The 26,233-nt window shown below is 43.1% G+C and overlaps 1 protein-coding gene across 1 annotated transcript; it reads right to left on the reverse strand.

Annotated features, from left to right (window-relative positions):
- Nucleotides 1-938: 938 nt before the first annotated feature.
- LOC137073654 (coiled-coil domain-containing protein 81-like) lies at nt 939-25,539 on the reverse strand. Its single transcript, XM_067442359.1, has 13 exons — nt 25,303-25,539; nt 19,020-19,081; nt 18,727-18,880; nt 15,522-15,926; nt 15,371-15,452; nt 14,658-14,772; nt 13,341-13,487; nt 12,696-12,803; nt 12,459-12,625; nt 12,295-12,376; nt 11,378-11,607; nt 2,616-2,741; nt 939-2,312 (listed from the first exon to the last, which is right to left on the reverse strand). Exons 1-13 carry the CDS (start codon nt 25,373-25,375, stop codon nt 2,174-2,176), a joined length of 1,890 nt encoding a protein of 629 aa, XP_067298460.1. The 5' UTR covers nt 25,376-25,539; the 3' UTR covers nt 939-2,173.
- Between the last annotated feature and the right edge of the window lie 694 nt (nt 25,540-26,233).

A 26,233-nucleotide genomic window follows, 5' to 3' on the forward strand; every position in this document is an offset into this window, starting at 1 on the left:
GACAAGAGATTTATGCATTTTATTTCTGGAAAAATTCCTCCTATGATGCAAAATGACGATTTTTGCATCATAGGAGGAATGTTTGCCCAGAGGCTAAAGACTACAGCCAGCAGAGGGAGCTATTTCCGCATGTTTTGAATCTGCGCATGGGGGATGGGCGATTACACTCAGCTGGCAGGGAGAGCTCAGCTTGCAGACAGGATCATTTAAACGGAGCTATGGTGAGCAATGTAAGTCTTTTAACTTCTCAAATTCATTTCTATGAAAGTTAAGCTTGCAAAGGCATGAACTGAAACGGGCCAGACTGAACTCGCGTTGTGAATGTATGCCGCGAATGTAGTCGCAATTACCTCAGCTCTCATCACTCGTGCAGTTAGTGCTCAGTGCTGTGAGACTCGCGCGGTGACTCACTCATTATATTGAACACACACGTTCAGTTTTTAATTGTAGTGTCTTCTCTAACTCAGTCACAGTAATGAAGTTGGTGGTGTTGGGAATGGCCTCACAGGGCAGCGAAGCATTCTGGGAATTGTAGTCTTTCATCCCCATGGGACAAAAATACATTTTCTGTCTTTTCTCAGTCTAGAAGACACCAAATTCAAAAATAATTTCACATTTCTACTGCATTGATGACCCGGTTTAAATACAGATTCATCTTCCCAGCGCTGAAGTACCCCTTTAAGAATAAGCTCGACACCATCAGTTCAGTGCTTTATATGGAGACGAGCGCTTGTGCAATATCCAAAGTTAAGGAAAAGGCTTTTCTACACAGGAGGCAAAATCTCATGCCGAGCAACAGATGAGAGTGACCCGTGCTCATATACAGTAGGAGAGCAGAATAACAACACGTGAAGCCGTCGGCTGTTCCTCATGTCTGCAGGGTTAGATCACTGACGCCGCAGATCTCAGGATCACGTGTGTGTGTGTGTGTGTGTGTGGGTGTGTGTGTGTGTGTTTCTCCTTCATGAGTCACTTTTGTCCCCAGAGGTTCATCATGTCACAGAAGATGGCAGTCAGCCATCTTGATGTTTCATGTTAACAGAATGTGTGATATGACCTCTAACCTCTCGGAGACAAATGTCTTTTTAATGAATGAACTCTCGCTAAAGTCACAGAAGTACAGCATGGCGTGTGTGTGCCTGCAACAGCTGTCCTCTTTGTGTTCTGAACATCTGGAATCAGGACCGGACACCGGCTGGTGTTGCTCAATAAATGTGGGATATCAGTTTGATGTGGAGTTTTGGGAAAGTGGAACAGCTGTCCACACGCTTCACATTCACACAAACAAATCCTGTAAGTAAAGAGCTGATGAACATGAGAAACTCCTGCAGGTTAGGGACGACATGAGGGCAAGTGAAGGATTTGGGGTGAGCTGTGCCTTTAATAATGCAGACTATTAGAGCTCTAACTAATACAAACATGTTCGATCACGTGCTAAATGTTTTAGTAAATGACACGACATCATGCACACTAAAGCTCACAGACATTAGTCTGGAAGCATAAACGATAATCCTCATTAACAACATAATAATGTTAAAGCTCCCCTGTGTGATATTTCCCCCATCTAGCGGTGTAAAGGTTTATGACCATCCAGTGAATATTAGTTTCTGTTCCTCTCAATTCCGATTTCGTTTTAACTCCTACGGTGGCTGATTTAGTCCAAGATTAACACGGCTTCCAGTGCGACCTCGTCCATGAGTGCCATCGAGTGTTAAAACGCGAAAGGCGAAGCTTGAATTTACAGGTATGTCCCTCTTTGGCTACTGTACTTTCAAGATGGAGGAGCAACATGGCGACCGGCACTCGAACCCCTCACCCCTATGTGTTTTCAATGGCATATTATAAACTTACCAGAATACTTTATTACTTGAAATAAGTAAATATACATTAATGAGCACATATATTTTTGAAAGAACTAAGTGTTTTTAGCGAAGAATAAACTAAAAAAGTTACACAGTGTAGCTTTGAATATGAACTAATGCTGTTCCATGTCGTTTATTCTGATGAGGAATCACATGCAGAAAAACTCTCCATAGAACTAACCCTAACTCTTTAAATTAAGATAGCTGTAAATGAAATGTAACGCGCACATTCGTCATATGAAGCGCTGGACTGGTCAAGCTGTTGTCATGTTGTTGTGCTCATCTTTATGATCTGTGTTGCAGCTCGAGCTCTACAGCATCAGTCGAGAGCCGGACTCGTAGTTCGTGTCTCTGAAGATGTTGGTCTGGCCGCGGTTGGCGGTGTTGCGTTTGCAGCGGCTGCATCGCTCGTGTTTACCAAACTGGTCTGTCAGAGTGTGACCACCAAACCTGGAGAAACAACAAACACATTATTACTGTGTTGATTCGTCATCATTACACCCATCCATCCATCCATCCAACCAACCAACCAATCCACCCACCGACCCACCAACCAAACCAACCCATCCATCCATCCATCCATCCATCCATCCATCCATCCATCCATCCATCCATCCATCCATCCATCCATCCATCCATCCATCCATCCATCCATCCATCCATCCATCCATCCATCCATCCATCCATCCATCCATCCATCCATCCATCCCTCCCTCCCTCCCTCCATCCACCCATGTCCTCAGTTTCTCGTACCTCCTAATGTTCAGCTCCTCTTGTTCTCGTTGGTGTTTAATGTTGATGCTGTGCTGCCAGTTCTCCTCACACGCGGCCCTCAGCTGCCGCAGCTTCTCATAGTGACAGATTCGCTCTTGCAGCATTCTGCAGACAATCAGTTATGAGATGTTAACCCACTCCAGTCTGACCCATTCTGCAGACAATCGGTTACGAGACGTTAACCCACTCCAGTCTAACCCATTCTGCAGACAATCGGTTACGAGACGTTAACCCACTCCAGTCTAACCCATTCTGCAGACAATCGGTTACGAGATATTAACCCACTCCACTCTAACCCATTCTGCAGACAATCGGTTACGAGACGTTAACCCACTCCATTCTAAACCATTCTGCAGACAATCGGTTACGAGACGTTAACCCACTCCAGTCTAACCCATTCTGCAGACAATCGGTTACGAGACGTTAACCCACTCCAGTCTAACCCATTCTGCAGACAATCGGTTACGAGACGTTAACCCACTCCAGTCTCACTCGTTCTGGAGAAAATCGGTTACGAGACGTTAACCCACTCCAGTCTAACCCATTCTGGAGACAATCGGTTACGAGACGTTAACCCACTCCAGTCTAACCCATTCTGCAGACAATCGGTTACGAGACGTTAACCCACTCCAGTCTAACCCATTCTGCAGACAATCGGTTACGAGACGTTAACCCACTCCAGTCTAACTCGTTCTGGAGACAATCGGTTACGAGACGTTAACCCACTCCAGTCTAACCCGTTCTGCAGACAATCGGTTACGAGACGTTAACCCACTCCAGTCTAACCCATTCTGCAGACAATCGGTTACGAGACGTTAACCCACTCCAGTCTAACTCGTTCTGGAGACAATCGGTTACGAGACGTTAACCCTCTCCAGTCTAACTCGTTCTGGAGACAATCGGTTACGAGACGTTAACCCTCTCCAGTCTAACCCATTCTGCAGACAATCGGTTACGAGACGTTAACCCACTCCAGTCTAACCCGTTCTGCAGACAATCGGTTACGAGACGTTAACCCACTCCAGTCTAACTCGTTCTGGAGACAATCGGTTACGAGACGTTAACCCTCTCCAGTCTAACTCGTTCTGGAGACAATCGGTTACGAGACGTTAACCCACTCCACTCTAACCCATTCTGGAGACAATCGGTTACGAGACGTTAACCCACTCCACTCTAACCCATTCTGGAGACAATCGGTTACGAGACGTTAACCCACTCCACTCTAACCCATTCTGCAGACAATCGGTTACGAGACGTTAACCCACTCCAGTCTAACCCATTCTGCAGACAATCGGTTACGAGACGTTAACCCACTCCAGTCAAACCCATTCTGCAGACAATCGGTTACGAGACGTTAACCCACTCCACTCTAACCCATTCTGCAGACAATCGGTTACGAGACGTTAACCCACTCCACTCTAACCCATTCTGGAGACAATCGGTTACGAGACGTTAACCCACTCCACTCTAACCCATTCTGGAGACAATCGGTTACGAGACGTTAACCCACTCCACTCTAACCCATTCTGCAGACAATCGGTTACGAGACGTTAACCCACTCCAGTCTAACCCATTCTGCAGACAATCGGTTACGAGACGTTAACCCACTCCACTCTAACCCATTCTGCAGACAATCGGTTACGAGACGTTAACCCACTCCAGTCTAACCCATTCTGCAGACAATCGGTTACGAGACGTTAACCCACTCCACTCTAACCCATTCTGCAGACAATCGGTTACGAGACGTTAACCCACTCCAGTCTAACCCATTCTGCAGACAATCGGTTACGAGACGTTAACCCACTCCAGTCTAACCCATTCTGCAGACAATCGGTTACGAGACGTTAACCCACTCCACTCTAACCCATTCTGGAGACAATCGGTTACGAGACGTTAACCCACTCCACTCTAACCCATTCTGCAGACAATCGGTTACGAGACGTTAACCCACTCCACTCTAACCCATTCTGGAGACAATCGGTTACGAGACGTTAACCCACTCCACTCTAACCCATTCTGCAGACAATCGGTTACGAGACGTTAACCCACTCCACTCTAACCCATTCTGGAGACAATCGGTTACGAGACGTTAACCCACTCCACTCTAACCCATTCTGGAGACAATCGGTTACGAGACGTTAACCCACTCCACTCTAACCCATTCTGCAGACAATCGGTTACGAGACGTTAACCCACTCCAGTCTAACCCATTCTGCAGACAATCGGTTACGAGACGTTAACCCACTCCACTCTAACCCATTCTGGAGACAATCGGTTACGAGACGTTAACCCTCTCCAGTCTAACTCATTCTGAAGACAATCGGTTACGAGACGTTAACCCACTCCACTCTAACCCATTCTGGAGACAATCGGTTACGAGACGTTAACCCACTCCACTCTAACCCATTCTGCAGACAATCGGTTACGAGACGTTAACCCACTCCAGTCTAACCCATTCTGCAGACAATCGGTTACGAGACGTTAACCCACTCCAGTCCAACCCATTCTGCAGACAATCGGTTACGAGACGTTAACCCACTCCAGTCTAACCCATTCTGCAGACAATCGGTTACGAGACGTTAACCCACTCCAGTCTAACCCATTCTGCAGACAATCGGTTACGAGACGTTAACCCACTCCAGTCTAACCAATTCTGCAGACAATCGGTTACGAGACGTTAACCCACTCCAGTCTAACCCATTCTGGAGACAATCGGTTACGAGACGTTAACCCACTCCAGTCTAACCCATTCTGGAGACAATCGGTTACGAGACGTTAACCCACTCCAGTCTAACCCATTCTGCAGACAATCGGTTCCGAGACGTTAACCCACTCCAGTCTAACCCATTCTGCAGACAAACGGTTACGAGACGTTAACCCACTCCAGTCTAACCCATTCTGCAGACAATCGGTTACGAGACGTTAATTCTCTCCAGTCTAACTCATTCTGGAGACAATCGGTTACGAGACGTTAACCCACTCCAGTCTAACCCATTCTGGAGACAATCGGTTACGAGACGTTAACCCACTCCAGTCTAACCCATTCTGCAGACAATCGGTTCCGAGACGTTAACCCACTCCAGTCTAACCCATTCTGCAGACAATCGGTTACGAGACGTTAACCCACTCCACTCTAACCCATTCTGGAGACAATCGGATACGAGACGTTAACCCACTCCAGTCTAACCCATTCTGCAGACAATCGGTTACGAGACGTTAACCCACTCCAGTCTAACCCATTCTGCAGACAATCGGTTACGAGACGTTAACCCACTCCAGTCTAACCCATTCTGCAGACAATCGGTTACGAGACGTTAACCCACTCCACTCTAACTCATTCTGAAGACAATCGGTTACGAGACGTTAACCCACTCCAGTCTAACCCATTCTGCAGACAATCCGTTACAAGACGTTAACCCACTCCACTCTAACCCATTCTGCAGACAATCGGTTACGAGACGTTAACCCACTCCAGTCTAACCCATTCTGCAGACAATCGGTTACGAGACGTTAACCCACTGCAGTCTAACCCATTCTGCAGACAATCGGTTACGAGACGTTAACCCACTCCAGTCTAACCCATTCTGCAGACAATCGGTTACGAGACGTTAACCCACTGCAGTCTAACCCATTCTGCAGACAATCGGTTACGAGACGTTAACCCACTCCAGTCTAACCCATTCTGGAGACAATCCGTTACGAGACGTTAACCCACTCCAGTCTAACCCATTCTGCAGACAATCGGTTACGAGACGTTAACCCACTCCACTCTAACCCATTCTGGAGACAATCGGTTACGAGACGTTAACCCACTCCAGTTTAACCCATTCTGCAGACAATCGGTTACGAGACGTTAACCCACTCCAGTCTAACCCATTCTGCAGACAATCGGTTACGAGACGTTAACCCACTCCAGTCTAACCCATTCTGCAGACAATCAGTTACGAGACGTTAACCCACTCCACTCTAACCCATTCTGCAGACAATCGGTTACGAGACGTTAACCCACTATCTGTCTATCCCATTCTGCAGACAATCGGTTACGAGACGTTAACCCACTCCAGTCTAACCCATTCTGCAGACAATCGGTTACGAGACGTTAACCCACTCCAGTCTAACCCATTCTGCAGACAATCGGTTACGAGACGTTAACCCACTCCAGTCTAACCCATTCTGCAGACAATCGGTTACGAGACGTTAACCCACTCCAGTCTAACCCATTCTGCAGACAATCGGTTACGAGACGTTAACCCACCCCACTCTAACCCATTCTGCAGACAATCGGTTACGAGACTTTAACCCACTCCAGTCTAACCCATTCTGCAGACAATTGGTTACGAGACGTTAACCCACTCCAGTCTAACCCATTCTGGAGACAATCCGTTACGAGACGTTAACCCACTCCAGTCTAACTCGTTCTGGAGACAATCGGTTACGAGACGTTAACCCACTCCAGTCTAACTCGTTCTGGAGACAATCGGTTACGAGACGTTAAATCTCTCCAGTCTAACTCATTCTGGAGACAATCGGTTACGAGACGTTAACCCACTCCACTCTAACCCATTCTGGAGACAATCGGTTACGAGACGTTAACCCACTCCAGTCTAACCCATTCTGCAGACAATCGGTTACGAGACGTTAACCCACTCCAGTCTAACCCATTCTGCAGACAATCGGTTACGAGACGTTAACCCACTCCAGTCTAACCCATTCTGCAGACAATCGGTTACGAGACGTTAACCCACTCCACTCTAACTCATTCCGAAGACAATCGGTTACGAGACGTTAACCCTCTCCAGTCTAACTCATTCTGAAGACAATCGGTTACGAGACGTTAACCCACTCCAGTCTAACCCATTCTGCAGGCAATCGGTTACGAGACGTTAACCCACTCCACTCTAACCCATTCTGGAGACAATCGGTTACGAGACGTTAACCCTCTCCAGTCTAACTCATTCTGAAGACAATCGGTTAAGAGACGTTAACCCACTCCAGTCTAACCCATTCTGCAGACAATCCATTACGAGACGTTAACCCACTCCAGTCTAACCCATTCTGGAGACAATCCGTTACGAGACGTTAACCCACTCTACTCTAACCCATTCTGCAGACAATCCGTTGCGAGACGTTAACCCACTCCAGTCTAACCCATTCTGCAGACAATCGGTTACGAGACGTTAACCCACTCCAGTCTAACCCATTCTGCAGACAATCCGTTACGAGACGTTAACCCACTCCACTCTAACCCATTCTGCAGACAATCGGTTACGAGACGTTAACCCACTCCAGTCTAACCCATTCTGCAGACAATCGGTTACGAGACGTTAACCCACTGCAGTCTAACCCATTCTGCAGACAATCGGTTACGAGACGTTAACCCACTCCAGTCTAACCCATTCTGGAGACAATACGTTACGAGACGTTAACCCACTCCACTCTAACCCATTCTGCAGACAATCGGTTACGAGACGTTAACCCACTCCACTCTAACCCATTCTGCAGACAATCGGTTACGAGACGTTAACCCACTCCAGTCTAACCCATTCTGCAGACAATCGGTTACGAGACGTTAACCCACTCCACTCTAACCCATTCTGGAGACAATCGGTTACGAGACGTTAACCCACTCCACTCTAACCCATTCTGGAGACAATCGGTTACGAGACGTTAACCCACTCCAGTCTAACCCATTCTGCAGACAATCGGTTACGAGACGTTAACCCACTCCAGTCTAACCCATTCTGCAGACAATCGGTTACGAGACGTTAACCCACTCCAGTCTAACCCATTCTGCAGACAATCGGTTACGAGACGTTAACCCACTCCAGTCTAACCCATTCTGCAGACAATCAGTTACGAGACGTTAACCCTCTCCAGTCTAACCCATTCTGCAGACAATCAGTTACGAGACGTTAACCCACTCCACTCTAACCCATTCTGCAGACAATCGGTTACGAGACGTTAACCCACTATCTGTCTATCCCATTCTGCAGACAATCGGTTACGAGACGTTAACCCACTCCAGTCTAACCCATTCTGCAGACAATCGGTTACGAGACGTTAACCCACTCCAGTCTAACCCATTCTGCAGACAATCGGTTACGAGACGTTAACCCACTCCAGTCTAACCCATTCTGCAGACAATCGGTTACGAGACGTTAACCCACTCCAGTCTAACCCATTCTGCAGACAATCGGTTACGAGACGTTAACCCACCCCACTCTAACCCATTCTGCAGACAATCGGTTACGAGACTTTAACCCACTCCAGTCTAACCCATTCTGCAGACAATTGGTTACGAGACGTTAACCCACTCCAGTCTAACCCATTCTGCAGACAATCGGTTACGAGACGTTAACCCACTCCAGTCTAACTCGTTCTGGAGACAATCGGTTACGAGACGTTAACCCACTCCAGTCTAACTCGTTCTGGAGACAATCGGTTACGAGACGTTAAATCTCTCCAGTCTAACTCATTCTGGAGACAATCGGTTACGAGACGTTAACCCACTCCACTCAAACCCATTCTGGAGACAATCGGTTACGAGACGTTAACCCACTCCAGTCTAACCCATTCTGCAGACAATCGGTTACGAGACGTTAACCCACTCCAGTCTAACCCATTCTGCAGACAATCGGTTACGAGACGTTAACCCACTCCAGTCTAACCCATTCTGCAGACAATCGGTTACGAGACGTTAACCCACTCCACTCTAACTCATTCCGAAGACAATCGGTTACGAGACGTTAACCCTCTCCAGTCTAACTCATTCTGAAGACAATCGGTTACGAGACGTTAACCCACTCCAGTCTAACCCATTCTGCAGGCAATCGGTTACGAGACGTTAACCCACTCCACTCTAACCCATTCTGGAGACAATCGGTTACGAGACGTTAACCCTCTCCAGTCTAACTCATTCTGAAGACAATCGGTTAAGAGACGTTAACCCACTCCAGTCTAACCCATTCTGCAGACAATCCATTACGAGACGTTAACCCACTCCAGTCTAACCCATTCTGGAGACAATCCGTTACGAGACGTTAACCCACTCTACTCTAACCCATTCTGCAGACAATCCGTTGCGAGACGTTAACCCACTCCAGTCTAACCCATTCTGCAGACAATCGGTTACGAGACGTTAACCCACTCCAGTCTAACCCATTCTGCAGACAATCCGTTACGAGACGTTAACCCACTCCACTCTAACCCATTCTGCAGACAATCGGTTACGAGACGTTAACCCACTCCAGTCTAACCCATTCTGCAGACAATCGGTTACGAGACGTTAACCCACTGCAGTCTAACCCATTCTGCAGACAAACGGTTACGAGACGTTAACCCACTCCAGTCTAACCCATTCTGGAGACAATACGTTACGAGACGTTAACCCACTCCACTCTAACACATTCTGCAGACAATCGGTTACGAGACGTTAACCCACTCCACTCTAACCCATTCTGCAGACAATCGGTTACGAGACGTTAACCCACTCCAGTCTAACCCATTCTGCAGACAATCGGTTACGAGACGTTAACCCACTCCACTCTAACCCATTCTGGAGACAATCGGTTACGAGACGTTAACCCACTCCACTCTAACCCATTCTGGAGACAATCGGTTACGAGACGTTAACCCACTCCAGTCTAACCCATTCTGCAGACAATCGGTTACGAGACGTTAACCCACTCCAGTCTAACCCATTCTGCAGACAATCGGTTACGAGACGTTAACCCACTCCAGTCTAACCCATTCTGCAGACAATCGGTTACGAGACGTTAACCCACTCCAGTCTAACCCATTCTGCAGACAATCAGTTACGAGACGTTAACCCACTCCAGTCTAACCCATTCTGCAGACAATCAGTTACGAGACGTTAACCCACTCCACTCTAACCCATTCTGCAGACAATCGGTTACGAGACGTTAACCCACTATCTGTCTAACCCATTCTGCAGACAATCGGTTACGAGACGTTAACCCACTCCAGTCTAACCCATTCTGCAGACAATCGGTTACGAGACGTTAACCCACTCCAGTCTAACCCATTCTGCAGACAATCGGTTACGAGACGTTAACCCACTCCAGTCTAACCCATTCTGCAGACAATCGGTTACGAGACGTTAACCCACTCCAGTCTAACCCATTCTGCAGACAATCCATTACGAGACGTTAACCCACTCCAGTCTAACCCATTCTGCAGACAATCAGTTACGAGACGTTAACCCACTCCAGTCTAACCCATTCTGCAGACAATCGGTTACGAGACGTTAACCCACTCCAGTCTAACTCATTCTGAAGACAATCGGTTACGAGACGTTAACCCACTCCAGTCTAACCCATTCTGCAGACAATCGGTTACGAGACGTTAACCCACTCCACTCTAACCCATTCTGGAGACAATCGGTTACGAGACGTTAACCCACTATCTGTCTAACCCATTCTGCAGACAATCCGTTACGAGACGTTAACCCTCTCCAGTTTAACCCATTCTGGAGACAATCGGTTACGAGACGTTAACCCACTCCAGTCTAACCCATTCTGCAGACAATCCGTTACGAGACGTTAACCCACTATCTGTCTAACCCATTCTGCAGACAATCCGTTACGAGACGTTAACCCACTATCTGTCTAACCCATCAGATGCTAATAACACATTTCATGCTGAAACCCTTCTCTAAAGGATTAATGCTCTTTTCGTGGGTTTCGGAGACGTGACGTTATCATTATGGGTTTGCCACTCACTCTTTGCGGTTTCTCTGCATTATTTCTCTTTCTCTCTTCTGCTCATTCAGACGCTTCTTCAGCATGTCTCTCCTCCTGCCATCGGCCGTATTCAACAGTTCTTCAGAGATCTTCAGCGCTCTGCATCTCTGCTCGGCTAAAGCCGCGGGATTGGAGTCCATTGGCCCAAATACTGTCTGTGCATCAGAACCCAGTGTGTGAGACACCGTCTCTGAACAGCGCTGTTCATTCTGTAGACCAGACGCAGACAGAATAACATAAAGATATATTACTGTTCATAACAACATGAGAATGAAACAGGAAACAGAACATCCTGTCACGTTTACAAAGCATTTCCAGGCGTTCGGTTCATCAGGTCATGAACTACAGGAATACACACACACACACACACACACACACACACACACACACACACACACACACACACACTCTAACCAGGACACTGCAAAAAATGTATTTCTTACTTAGTATTTTTGTCTTGTTTCTAATCTAAATATCTAAAAAAAATTATATTAAGAAATATTTACTTGACAAGTAAAATTATTGTCTTGTTTTGGAAAAAATAACTCCAAATAAAGAGTTTTTGCTTAAAATAAGATAAATAATCTGCCAATCGGGTAAGCAAAATAATGTTTTCTGTTTAAATAAGATTACTTTTCTCACCCCATTGGCAGATTATTTATCTTATTTTAAGCAAAAACTCTCTTCATTTTGAGTTATTTTTCCCCAAAACAAGACAATAATTTGTACTTTTTTGTAGAATTTTTAGATGTTTGTACTAGAAACAAGACAAAAATACTAAGTAAGAAAAGCATTTTTTGTTTCTACGCTCAGAATACATCTTCCCTCTGGCCTGCTCTTTGTCCCTCTCACTCCATCTACTGACCACAAGAAGAAAACTAACAAAAGTCACTCACTCGCTGTTGTTCAAGTGCGTTTCGGTACATCTTGGCCATCTGGTGTTTCTCCTGCAGCTGTTGAGATCGCTCCAGTGCCAACCTGAGGGAAATCACAGAAGGACATTCAGCCACTCTCAAACCCAACACGTTCTTACGGCGTTGAGATGTGGAAGAGCTCTCACTCCTCAGAAAGCTGCAGCTGATGCCGTCGGTCCAGCCGTGTTTGCTCCATCTGGGTTTGCTCCATCTTGTGTCGGCGTCTTCCGGCCTCCATCATCAGCTCCATCATGAAGTGCCTCTGCTGCAGGCCGTCTGCGGAGCTGGCTCGACCCGTAAAGATGTACGAGCCCTGAAAGCCCATGCGTCACATGACCAGAAAGACACACACAGATCCTCCAATCGGCGTGCTTCAGACTCACCTGTGATTGGCTGCATGCGGCGGCTTTCCTGTGTCTCTGAGCCTCGGCCATGCCCAGATTAAACGCAGCCACCTTCTGACAGTCGTCCCTCTTCCTCTCTCTATCCACCTGCCCATGACAAGGACACACTTCATCACTAGAGCTCAGTGGTGAGTGACACATTCATCTTATAGTGTATCAAAGAGTCTAAGCGTATAAATGAATGCGATCTGTGAATTCTGTCAGCACGTTTAAAATGTAAAGGGGTTCTAATACTTATTTACTCTGTTGAAGAGTTTATTCTCATGATAAACATGGACAAAGTTAAAAGTTAAGTTAAAGTTCAAAGACTTGACCGTATTTCTGTGCCAAAATACACAAGTGCGCACACACACACACACACACACACACACACACACACACACACACACACACACACACACACGCACAAGCTTGGTTCGGGTTACAGGAGCCGTCGGTGGCACTGAAGTTGTGTTTTTAGACACAAGATCAACAATGTCACTAAAGGTGTGTGTGTGTGTGTGAGGGAAAAATCAGCTTGTTCAGCTTCCCAAATAACCCAGTGTTAAAGGAACAGTGGATGCAGTTTGTGTTTCCGGAGTTCTGCAAGTGTGTGTGTGTGTGTGTGTGTGTGTGTGTAAGCACCTCTTCTCTCTGGAAGTACTGTAGATCTTTTTGATGCTGATGAAACATTATCAGCCGCTGTTGTTGTTGCTCGTCTCTCCGGCTCTCCTCGGCCCGGCAGAAGGGAAGGTTTCTCTGGGCTCGCTGCATGCAGACGTAACACAGCTCCTGCCACACACACACAACAGCTCAGGAGCTGAATGAGCACCTGTGGTCAGCACACAGCTCACCTGTCTGGCTCACCTGTGGTCAGCACACGGCTCACCTGTCCGGCTCGCCTGTGGTCAGCACACGGCTCACCTGTGGTCAGCACACGGCTCACCTGTGGTCAGAACACGGCTCACCTGTCCGGTTCGCCTGTGGTCAGCACACTGCTCAACTGGCTCACCTGTCTGGCTCGCCTGTGGTCAGCACACGGCTCACCTGTCTGGCTCGCCTGTGGTCAGCACACGGCTCACCTGTGGTTAGCACACAGCTCACCTGTCTGGCTCGCCTGTGGTCAGCACACGGCTCACCTGTGGTCAGCACACGGCTCACCTGTCCGGCTCGCCTGTGGTCAGCACACGGCTCACCTGTCCGGCTCGCCTGTGGTCAGCACACGGCTCACCTGTCCGGCTCGCCTGTGGTCAGCACACGGCTCACCTGTCCGGCTCGCCTGTGGTCAGCACACGGCTCACCTGTCTGGCTCGCCTGTGGTCAGCACACGGCTCACCTATCAGGCTCGCCTGTGGTCAGCACACGGCTCAGCAGTGGTCAGCACACGGCTCACCTGTCTGGCTCGCCTGTGGTCAGCACACGGCTCACCTGTCCGGCTCGCCTGTGGTCAGCACACGGCTCACCTGTCTGGCTCGCCTGTGGTCAGCACACGGCTCACCTATCAGGCTCGCCTGTGGTCAGCACACGGCTCACCAGTGGTCAGCACACGGCTCACCTGTCTGGCTCCCCTGTGGTCAGCACACGGCTCACCTGTCCGGCTCACCTGTGGTCAGCACACGGCTAACCTGTCCAGCTCGCCTGTGGTCAGCACACGGCTCACCTGTCCGGCTCGCCTGTGGTCAGCACACGGCTCACCTGTCCAGCTCGCCTGTGGTCAGCACACGGCTCACCTGTCCGGCTCACCTGTGGTCAGCACACGGCTCACCTGTCCGGCTCGCCTGTGGTCAGCACACGGCTCACCTGTGGTCAGCACACGGCTCACCTGTCCGGCTCGCCTGTGGTCAGCACACGGCTCACCTGTCCAGCTCGCCTGTGGTCAGCACACGGCTCACCTGTCTGGCTCACCTGTGGTCAGCACACGGCTCACCTGTCCGGCTCGCCTGTGGTCAGCACACGGCTCACCTGTCCGGCTCGCCTGTGGTCAGCACACGGCTCGTCCACATCTGCAGATCTTCTCTCTGGGGTCCTGAAGCCGACAGCATTCCCTGCTGGAGCTGACACATCCTCCTCCCTGCATCTGAGACAGAAAGCTCGTAATCACCTGACACTCGTGAATATCCTTGGAAACACATTCTGTCTTTAAGAGCTGTTACTGTGACTTTGAAATACTGTATATTAATTATTGATAATATAGCTGATTATTATATTATCACAAGGTTTAAACAAATGACTGATAGAAAACCCAATAAAGCAAACACTGGAGCTGTGATGCGTCTGCATGTTTACAGGAGTAGCTCACTTTAAAATGAAGATTACTCCATGATTTCCTCTCCCCCAGCTTATCCTGGTTGTGTATGACATTATTCTTTCAGACGAACCCAATCAGAGTTATATTAATAATGTCATACACACCTAGGGCGAGCTGAGGGCGAGTAGATCATGAAATAATCTTCATTGTAAAGTGAACTACTCCTGTAATGTGTTTGTACTGTGAGCATTGAGAGAGGTCCTTTCTCCTGACTGACCCCTGACTGACCCCTGAACTGGCGGACACACGTCCCCATGAATGACCAATAACTCAACACCTCTTTTCTCAGGTCATGTGATTTATCTGAGTCCCTGTTTATTATAATGTAATTCATGTTTGGCTGAATCTTCATGATGTTCTGATGTACCGGTCAGTGTTGGGTGGGCTCTGGTCCAGCTGGGCGTCTGTGAGCTCAGTCTCCATCTGTCTGTCTGTCAGCAGCCGAGTCTCTGTCACAGATATGAGAGCGTTATAATGTTGCCATATTTGTGTGGTTTTGCTGAGGTCTCATCACTAACCCTGTCCATCAGTGAGGTCAGTGAGGCGGGGCGCTGATCTGGAGGTCAGAGTGAGGCCACTGGAGCTCGCTGGTCTCGGAGACGCTTTCTGCAGACCAGCCCGTATAACGGAACAGGTTTCCTCAGGCAACCATTCGCCAGTGTGACTCAGCTCAGCTAAAGCTGGTGATGGTTTCCTAGAGGTGTCCAGGGCTGAGAGAAAGGCCCGGAAGAACCTCATCTTGACTCGGCTCCGGCAGAACGAGAGGCGTCCAATCCGGGGGAAGGTGTGCAGGACCGGCTGAGGTCCGGCTGAGGCGCGAAGGATCCGGTGGAGCGTCTCACGCACACATCGCTCCAGCGAGTCCCTGTCAAACCGGCCATCGGCACTCAGAGCCGAGAAGTTCAGCGGAACCACAGGCACATCTGAGGACACAGATCAAATCATCAGGACACAGCTAACCCTAAACCTGAACTCAGATAAGATCATCAGGACACAGCTAACCCTAAACCTGAACTCAGATCAGATCATCAGGACACAGCTAACCCTAAACCTGAACTCAGATCAGATCATCAGGACACAGCTAACCCTAAACCTGAACTCAGATCAGATCATCAGGACACAGCTAACCCTAAACCTGAACTCAGATAAGATCATCAGGACACAGCTAACCCTAAACCTGAACTCAGATAAGATCATCAGGACACAGCTAACCCTAAACCTGAACTCAGATAAGATCATCAGGACACAGCTAACCCTAAACCCGAACTCAGATCAGATCATCAGGACACAGCTAACCCTAAACCTGAACTCAGATCAGATCATCAGGACACAGCTAACCCTAAACCTGAACTCAGATCAGATCATCAGGACACAGCTAACCCTAAACCTGAACTCAGATCAGATCATCAGGACACAGCTAACCCTTAACCCGAACTCAGATCAGATCATCTGGACACAGCTAACCCTAAACCTGAACTCAGATAAGATCATCAGGACACAGCTAACCCTAAACCTGAACTCCGATCAGATCATCAGGACACAGCTAACCCTAAACCTGAACTCAGATCAGATAATCTGGACACAGCTAACCCTAAACCCGAACTCAGATCAGATCATCAGGACACAGCTAACCCTAAACCTGAACTCAGATCAGATCATCAGGACACAGCTAACCCTAAACCTGAACTCAGATCAGATCATCAGGACACAGCTAACCCTAAACCTGAACTCAGATAAGATCATCAGGACACAGCTAACCCTAAACCTGAACTCAGATCAGATCATCAGGACACAGCTAACCCTAAACCCGAACTCAGATCAGATCATCAGGACACAGCTAACCCTAAACCCGAACTCAGATCAGATCATCAGGACACAGCTAACCCTAAACCCGAACTCAGATCAGATCATCTGGACACAGCTAACCCTAAACCTGAACTCAGATCAGATCATCAGGACACAGCTAACCCTAAACCTGAACTCAGATCAGATAATCTGGACACAGCTAACCCTAAACCCGAACTCAGATCAGATCATCAGGACACAGCTAACCCTAAACCTGAACTCAGATCAGATCATCAGGACACAGCTAACCCTTAACCCGAACTCAGATAAGATCATCAGGACACAGCTAACCCTAAACCTGAACTCAGATAAGATCATCAGGACACAGCAAACCCTAAACCTGAACTCAGATCAGATCATCTGGAGACAGCTAACCCTAAACCTGAACTCAGATAAGATCATCTGGACACAGCTAACCCTAAACCTGAACTCAGATCAGATCATCAGGACACAGCTAACCCTAAACCTGAACTCAGATCAGATCATCAGGACACAGCTAACCCTAAACCTGAACTCCGATCAGATAATCTGGACACAGCTAACCCTAAACCCGAACTCAGATCAGATCATCAGGACACAGCTAACCCTAAACCTGAACTCAGATCAGATCATCAGGACACAGCTAACCCTTAACCCGAACTCAGATAAGATCATCAGGACACAGCTAACCCTAAACCTGAACTCAGATCAGATCATCAGGACACAGCAAACCCTAAACCTGAACTCAGATCAGATCATCAGGACACAGCTAACCCTAAACCTGAACTCCGATCAGATCATCAGGACACAGCTAACCCTAAACCCGAACTCAGATCAGATCATCAGGACACAGCTCACCCTAAACCTGAACTCAGATCAGATAATCTGGACACAGCTAACCCTAAACCTGAACTCCGATCAGATCATCAGGACACAGCTAACCCTAAACCTGAACTCAGATCAGATCATCAGGACACAGCTAACCCTAAACCTGAACTCAGATCAGATCATCTGGACACAGCAAACCCTAAACCTAAACTCAGATCAGATCATCTGGAGACAGCTAACCCTAAACCTGAACTCAGATCAGATCATCTGGACAAAGCTAACCCTAAACCTGACCTCAGATCAGATCATCTGGACACAGCAAACCCTAAACCTAAACTCAGATCAGATCATCTGGACACAGCTAACCCTAAACCTGAACTCAGATCAGATCATCTGGACACAGCAAACCCTAAACCTAAACTCAGATCAGATCATCTGGACACAGCTAACCCTAAACCTGAACTCAGATCAGATCATCTGGACACAGCTAACCCTAAACCCGAACTCAGATAAGATCATCTGGACACAGCTAACCCTAAACCCGAACTCAGATCAGATCATCTGGACACAGCTAACCCTAAACCTGAACTCAGATCAGATCATCTGGACACAGCAAACCCTAAACCTAAACTCAGATCAGATCATCTGGACACAGCTAACCCTAAACCTGAACTCAGATCAGATCATCTGGACAAAGCTAACCCTAAACCTGACCTCAGATCAGATCATCTGGACACAGCAAACCCTAAACCTAAACTCAGATCAGATCATCTGGACACAGCTAACCCTAAACCTGAACTCAGATCAGATCATCTGGACACAGCTAACCCTAAACCTAAACTCAGATCAGATCATCTGGACACAGCTAACCCTAAACCTGAACTCAAATCAGATCATCTGGACACAGCTAACCCTAAACCTGAACTCAGATCAGATCATCTGGACACAGCTAACCCTAAACCTGAACTCAAATCAGATCATCTGGACAAAGCTAACCCTAAACCTGAAGATCAAGAGGCTAAACATGTTTATAAATGAAGAAACAGCCACAGTTATAGTGATGGTTCTGACCTGTAGGCTGAGGTTTGGTCTGTTTGAGCCCGTAATACTGACAGAGTTTCTCCGACACGATGAAAACGGGTCTCTGGATGAGGAGATGTTTGCTCCCGAGGTTCAGTTTCTGCTGGGAGAATGTGAAAGTGCCCAGACCGAAGATATACACCCCCTGAAGCACACACACACACACACACACACACACACACACACACACACATACACATACACACACCGTGCCATCAGGATCCACACAGATGCAGAAAGGTAAGAGTCTCTCACACACTCATAACTCAAAGGTTCCTTCATACCTTCCGCAGGAGCATCTGCTTCTCGATAAAACACGACACGCCAGACCAAATTTGAGCGATATCTGTCAAGAAGAACAAGACTGAGCTTCTGATTCTGGAAACTGCCCTGAACTCTGTATTTCAGAGTAATACCGTTATAATGAGTTAGTGTTAGTGAGAGCAGGTTAGTTATAATGAGTTAGTGTTAGTGAGAGCAGGTTAGTTATAATGAGTTAGTGTTAGTGAGAACAGGTTAGTTATAATGAGTTAGTGTTAGTGAGAACAGGTTAGTTATAATGAGTTATTGTTAGTGAGAACAGGTTAGTTATAATGAGTCAGTGTTAGTGAGAGCAGGTTAGTTATAATGAGTTAGTGTTAGTGAGAGCAGGTTAGTTATAATGAGTTAGTGTTAGTGAGAACAGGTTAGTTATAATGAGTTAGTGTTAGTGAGAACAGGTTAGTTATAATGAGTTATTGTTAGTGAGAACAGGTTAGTTATAATGAGTTAGTGCTATTGAGAACAGGTTAGTTATAATAGGTTAGTGTTAGTGAGAACGGGTTAGTTATAATGGGGCAGTGTTAGTGAGAACAGGTTAGTTATAATGGGTCAGTGTTAGTGAGAGCAGGTAAGTTATAATGAGTTAGTGTTAGTGAGAGCAGGTTAGTTATAATGAGTTAGTGTTAGTGAGAACAGGTTAGTTATAATGAGTTAGTGTTAGTGAGAACAGGTTAGTTATAATGAGTTATTGTTAGTGAGAACAGGTTAGTTATAATGAGTTAGTGCTATTGAGAACAGGTTAGTTATAATAGGTTAGTGTTAGTGAGAACGGGTTAGTTATAATGGGGCAGTGTTAGTGAGAACAGGTTAGTTATAATGGGTCAGTGTTAGTGAGAACAGGTTAGTTATAATGGGTTAGTGTTAGTGAGAACAGGTTAGTTATAATGGGTTAGTGTTAGTGAGAACGGGTTAGTTATCATGAGTTAATGTTAGTGAGAAGCGTTAGTTATAATGAGTTAGTGTTGGTGAGAATGGGTTAGTGTTAGTGAGAACAGGTTAGTTATAATGAGTTAGTGTTAGTGAGTGGGTTAGTTATAATGGGTTAGTATTAGTCAATCAATCAATCATCAACTTTATTTATATAGCGCTTTTACAATCACGATTGTGTCAAAGCAGCTTCACAGTGTCAAACAGGATAATATTGCGACAAAATTAGATTTGGCTGTACAGTCGTTCTGGAGTAAACAGTGATGTTATCAGCTTATTTTAATTTATCAGAGAGAGACAATGATGGCAGATCAGTATTATAGTTTATAGAATTAAATAAGACCTAATTCATACATTTTATTTGTATAATAAGTTGAATAACTTTAATCATATTTTTAGTGTTGTTTATTAGTGAGAATGGGTTAGTTATAATGGGTTAGTGTTAGTGAGAATGGGTTAGTTATAATGGGTTAGTGTTAGTGAGAATGGGTTAGTTATGAGTTAGTGTTAGTGAGAACGGGTTAGTTATAATGGGGCAGTGTTAGTGAGAACAGGTTAGTTATAATGGGTCAGTGTAAGTGAGACCAGGTTAGTTATAATGGTTTAGTGTTAGTGAGAATGGGTTAGTTATAATGAGTTAGTGTTAGTGAGAACGGGTTAGTTATAATGGGGCAGTGTTAGTGAGAACAGGCTAGTTATAATGGGTCAGTGTAAGTGAGAATAGGTTAGTTATAATGGGTTAGTGTTAATGAGAATGGGTTAGTTATCATGAGTTAATGTTAGTGAGAAGCGTTAGTTATAATAGGTAAGTATTAGTGAGAATGGGTTAGTTATAATGGGTTAGTGTTAGTGAGAATGGGTTAGTTATAATGGGTTAATGTTAGTGAGAATAGGTTAATGCTAGTGAGAATGGGTTAGTTATAATGAGTTAGTGTTAGTGAGAACGGGTTAGTTATAATGGGGCAGTGTTAGTGAGAACGGGTTAGTTATAATGGGTCAGTGTAAGTGAGAACAGGTTAGTTATAATGGGTCAGTGTAAGTGAGAACAGGTTAGTTATAATGGGTTAGTGTTAATGAGAACGGGTTAGTTATAATGGGTTAGTGTTAGTGAGAACAGTTTAGTTATAACAAGTTAGTGTTATTGAGAACAGGTTAGTTATAATGGGGCAGTGTTAGTGAGAGCAGGTTAGTTATAATGGGTCAGTATTAGTGAGAACAGGTTAGTTATAATGGGTTAGTGTTAGTGAGAACGGGTTAGTTATAATGGGTTAGTGTTAGTGAGAACGGGTTAGTTATAATGAGTTAGTGTTAGTGAGAACAGGTTAGTTATAAGTTAGTGTTAGTGAGAACGGGTTAGTTATAATGAGTTAGTGTTAGTGAGAACGGGTTAGTTATCATGAGTTAGTGTTAGTGAGAAGCGTTAGTTATAATGAGTTAGTGTTGGAGAGAATGGGTTAGTGTTAGTGAAAACAGGTTAGTTATAATGTGTTAGTTATAATGAAGTTAGTGTTAGTTATAATGGCTAAGTTATAATGATTTAGTGTTCATTATAATGACTAAGTTATAATGAGTTAGTGTTAGTTATAATGGCTAAGTTATAATGAGTTAGTGTAAGTTATAATGGCTAAGTTATGAGTTAGTGTTAGTAATAATGAGTTAGTGTTAGTAATAATGAGTTAGTGTTAGTTATAATGTGTTAGTTATAATGAGTTAGGGTTAGTTAAAATGGGTTATTTTTAATGAGTTAGTATTAGTTATAATGACTGTTATAACGAGTTAGTGTTAGTTATAATGGCTAAGTTATGAGTTAGTGTTAGTTAAAATGTGTTAGTTATAATATGTTAGTGTTAGTTATAATGTCTTAGTTATAATGAGTTAGTGTTAGTTATAATGGCTATGTTATGAGTTAGTGTTAGTAATAATTAGTTAGTGTTAGTTATAATGGCTAAGTTATGACTTAGTGTTAGTTATAATGGCTAAGTTATGAAGTAGTGTTAGTAATAATGAGTTAGTGTTAGTTATAATGGGTTAGTAATAATGAGTTAGTGTTAGTTATAATGTGTTAGTTATAATGAGTTAGTGTTAGTTATAATGACTAAGTTATAATGAGTTAGTATTAGTTATAATGGCTAAGTTATAATGATTTAGTGTTAGTTAAAATGTGTTAGTTATAATGAGTTAGTGTTAGTTATAATGTGTTAGTTATAATGAATTAGTGTTAGTTATAAAGTGTTAGTTATAATGAGTTAGTGTTAGTTATAATGGCTGTTATAATGAGTTAGTGTTAGTTATAATGTGTTAGTTATAATGAGTTAGTGTTAGTTATAATGTGTTAGTTATAATGAGTTAGTGTTAGTTATAATGAGTTAGTGTTAGTTATAATGGCTAAGTTAGAATGAGTTAGTGTTAGTTATAATGTGTTAGTTATAATGAGTTAGTGTTTGTTATAATGTGTTAGTTATAATGAGTTAGTGTTAGTTATAATGTGTTAGTTATAATGAGTTAGTGTTAGTTATAATGAGTTAGTGTTAGTTATAATGGCTAAGTTAGAATGAGTTAGTGTTAGTTATAATGTGTTAGTTATAATGAGTTAGTGTTAGTTATAATGGCTAAGTTAGAATGAGTTAGTGTTAGTTATAATGTGTTAGTTATAATGAGTTAGTGTTAGTTATAATGTGTTAGTTATAATGAATTAGTGTTAGTTATAAAGTGTTAGTTACAATGAGTTAGGGTTAGTTATAATGGCTAAGTTATAATGAGTTAGTGTTAGTTATAACGTGTTAGTTAAAATCAGTTAGTATTAGTTAAAATGTGTTAGTGTTATTTATAATGAGTTAGTGTTAGTTATAATGGCTAAGTTATGAGTTAGTGTTAGTAATAATGAGTTAGTGTTAGTTATAATGAGTTAGTGTTAGTTATAATGGCTAAGTTATGAAGTAGTGTTAGTTATAATGTGTTAGTTATAATGAGTTAGTGTTAGTTATAATGTGTTAGTTATAATGAGTTAGTGTTAGTTATAAAGTGTTAGTTATAATGAGTTAGTGTTAGTTATAATGTGTTAGTTATAATGAGTTAGTGTTAGTTATAATGGCTAAGTTATAATGAGTTAGTGTTAGTTATAATGTGTCAGTTATAATGAGTTAGTGTTAGTTAAAATGTGTTAGTGTTAGTTATAATGGCTAAGTTATAATGAGTAAGTGTTAGTTATAATGGCTAAGTTAGAATGAGTTAGTGTTAGTTATAATGTGTTAGTTATAATGAGTTAGTGTTAGTTATAATGTGTTAGTTATAATGAATTAGTGTTAGTTATAAAGTGTTAGTTATAATGAGTGAGTTATAATGAGTTAGTGTTAGTTATAATGGCTAAGTTATAATGAGTTGGTGTTAGTTAAAATGTGTTAGTTATAATGAGTTAGTGTTAGTTATAATGAGTTAGTGTTAGTTATAAAGTGTTAGTTACAATGAGTTAGTGTTAGTTATAATGTGTTAGTTATAATGAGTTGGTGTTAGTTAAAATGTGTTAGTTATAATGAGTTAGTGTTAGTTATAATGTGTTAGTTATAATGAGTTAGTGTTAGTCAAAATGTGTTAGTGTTAGTTATAATGAGTTAGTTATAACGAGTTAGTGTTAGTTATAATGGGTTAGTTATAATGAGTTAGTGTTAGTTACAATGGCTAAGTTATGAGTTAGTGTTAGTAATAATGATTTAGTGTTAGTAATAATGAGTTAGTTATAACGAGTTAGTGTTAGTTATAATGTGTTAGTTATAATGAGTTAGTGTTAGTTACAATGGCTAAGTTATGAGTTAGTGTTAGTAATAATGATTTAGTGTTAGTTATAATGAGTTAGTTATAACGAGTTAGTGTTAGTTATAATGTGTTAGTTATAATGAGTTAGTGTTAGTCAAAATGTGTTAGTGTTAGTTATAATGAGTTAGTTATAATGAGTTAGTGTTAGTTATAATGTGTTAGTTATAATGAGTTAGGGTTAGTTATAATGGCTAAGTTATAATGAGTTAGTGTTAGTTATAACGTGTTAGTTAAAATCAGTTAGTATTAGTTAAAATGTGTTAGTGTTAGTTAAAATGGGTTATTTATAATGAGTTAGTGTTAGTTATAATGAGTTAGTGTTAGTTATAATGAGTTAGTGTTAGTTATGATGGCTAAGTTATAACGAGTTAGTGTTAGTTATAATGGCTAAGTTATGACTTAGTGTTAGTTATAATGAGTTAGTGTTAGTTATAATGGCTAAGTTATGACTTAGTGTTAGTTATAATGAGTTAGTGTTAGTTATAATGGCTAAGTTATGACTTAGTGTTAGTTATAATGAGGTAGTGTTAGTTATAATGGCTAAGTTATGAAGTAGTGTTAGTAATAATGAGTTAGTGTTAGTTATAATGGCTAAGTTATGAAGTAGTGTTAGTAATAATGAGTTAGTGTTAGTTATAATGTGTTAGTTATAATGAGTTAGTGTTAGTTTAGTTATAATGGCTAAGTTATGAAGTAGTGTTAGTAATAATGAGTTAGTGTTAGTTATAATGTGTTAGTTATAATGAGTTAGTGTTAGTTATAATGTGTTAGTTATAATGAGTTAGTGTTAGTTAAAATGTGTTAGTTATAATGAGTTAGTGTTAGTTATAAAGTGTTAGTTATAATGAGTTAATGTTAGTTATAATGTGTTAGTTATAATGAGTTAGTGTTAGTTAAAATGGCTAAGTTATAATGAGTTAGTGTTAGTTATAATGGCTAAGTTATAATGAGTTAGTGTTAGTTATAATGTGTTAGTTATAATGAGTTAGTGTTTGTTATAATGTGTTAGTTATAATGAGTTAGTGTTAGTTATAATGGCTAAGTTATAATGAGTTAGTGTTAGTTATAATGTGTTAGTTATAATGGCTAAGTTATAATGAGTTAGTGTTAGTTATAATGGCTAAGTTATAATGAGTTAGTGTTAGTTATAATGTGTTAGTTATAATGAGTTAGTGTTAGTTATAATGGGTTAGTTATAATGAGTTAGTGTTTGTTATAATGTGTTAGTTATAATGAGTTAGTGTTAGTTATAATGTGTTAGTGTTAGTTATAATGTGTTAGTTATAATGAGTTATGAGTGTTATGGGTTAGTTATAATTAGTTAGTGTTAGTTAAAACAAATTAGTTATGAGTTAGTGTTAGTTAAAATGAGTTTGTGTTAGTTATAACAGGTTAGTTATAATGGGTTAGTTATAATGAGTTAGTATTAGTTAGAAGGGTTAGTTATAATGAGTTAATGTTAGTTATAATGAGTTATAGTTATTATGTGTTGGTTATAAAGTCACTTACCGTCTTCGGAGAGTCTGGAGAGAGTGGACAGATGATTGCGCTCATATGCAGACATCGCTCTTCTTTCAGCCATGATGACAGAACCACAGATTGTCCTTTAGATCAGAGCAGATCCACTGGCCATTAGTTTGAGTGTTCAGATCCACTGGCCATTAGTTTGAGTGTTCAGATCCACTGGCCATTAGTTTGAGTGTTCAGATCCACTGGCCATTAGTTTGAGTGTAAATCACCTGAAGCCTCCGCTAATAAAGAGATGTTTCCTTTGAGCTCTTGATCTGTTGCTATAGATGCGTTTCTACAGCAAACACACAGAGCCCATTCATGTGCCAATCTGGAAGACCTTTAACCAGTTCCTGTGAACTTACCTCTGCTGAGACTGGTTCAAAGCCTTTTCTTCAGAAAATTACACAAATATCAGATTACAACGCAAAATAATATATTTGTTGAAACCAACCATCAGTACTGTGAGGATGATGAGGATCTGACTAACACTGCTGAACATTCATGATCTCTGCACACATATCAGTTTTATATATATATATATATAGAGAGAGAGAGAGAGAGAGAGAGAGAGAGAGAGAGAGAGAGAGAGAGAGAGAGAACAAATTAATATATATTGTAGGCTATATTCTTTTGCTGCCAGAGGAAACACTGAGATATGCGAGACAAGCTGCTTTGAAAGCATTTTTATCGCGAAAACTTCCTTCGGGACTAATGTGGGCAAAATCATTGTTTCATTTTTATAAATAATCTTTAATCTGAGCGGTTCAAGACATGGCTACTGTTCATAAGTTTGCCACCTGAACCTAAAAAATTGACTCGATTCAACAATGCTAAGTGTTTGGGAAAAACCCTCTTTATTTGGCCTCGTTGGCTAAAGTGGGCATCCGTAAGAATGAATGGGAGAGACTATCATTCAGAGCCACTTGTT

The sequence above is a fragment of the Pseudorasbora parva genome, chromosome 4 (assembly GCF_024679245.1).
Source record: "Pseudorasbora parva isolate DD20220531a chromosome 4, ASM2467924v1, whole genome shotgun sequence".
NCBI lineage: Eukaryota > Metazoa > Chordata > Actinopteri > Cypriniformes > Gobionidae > Pseudorasbora > Pseudorasbora parva.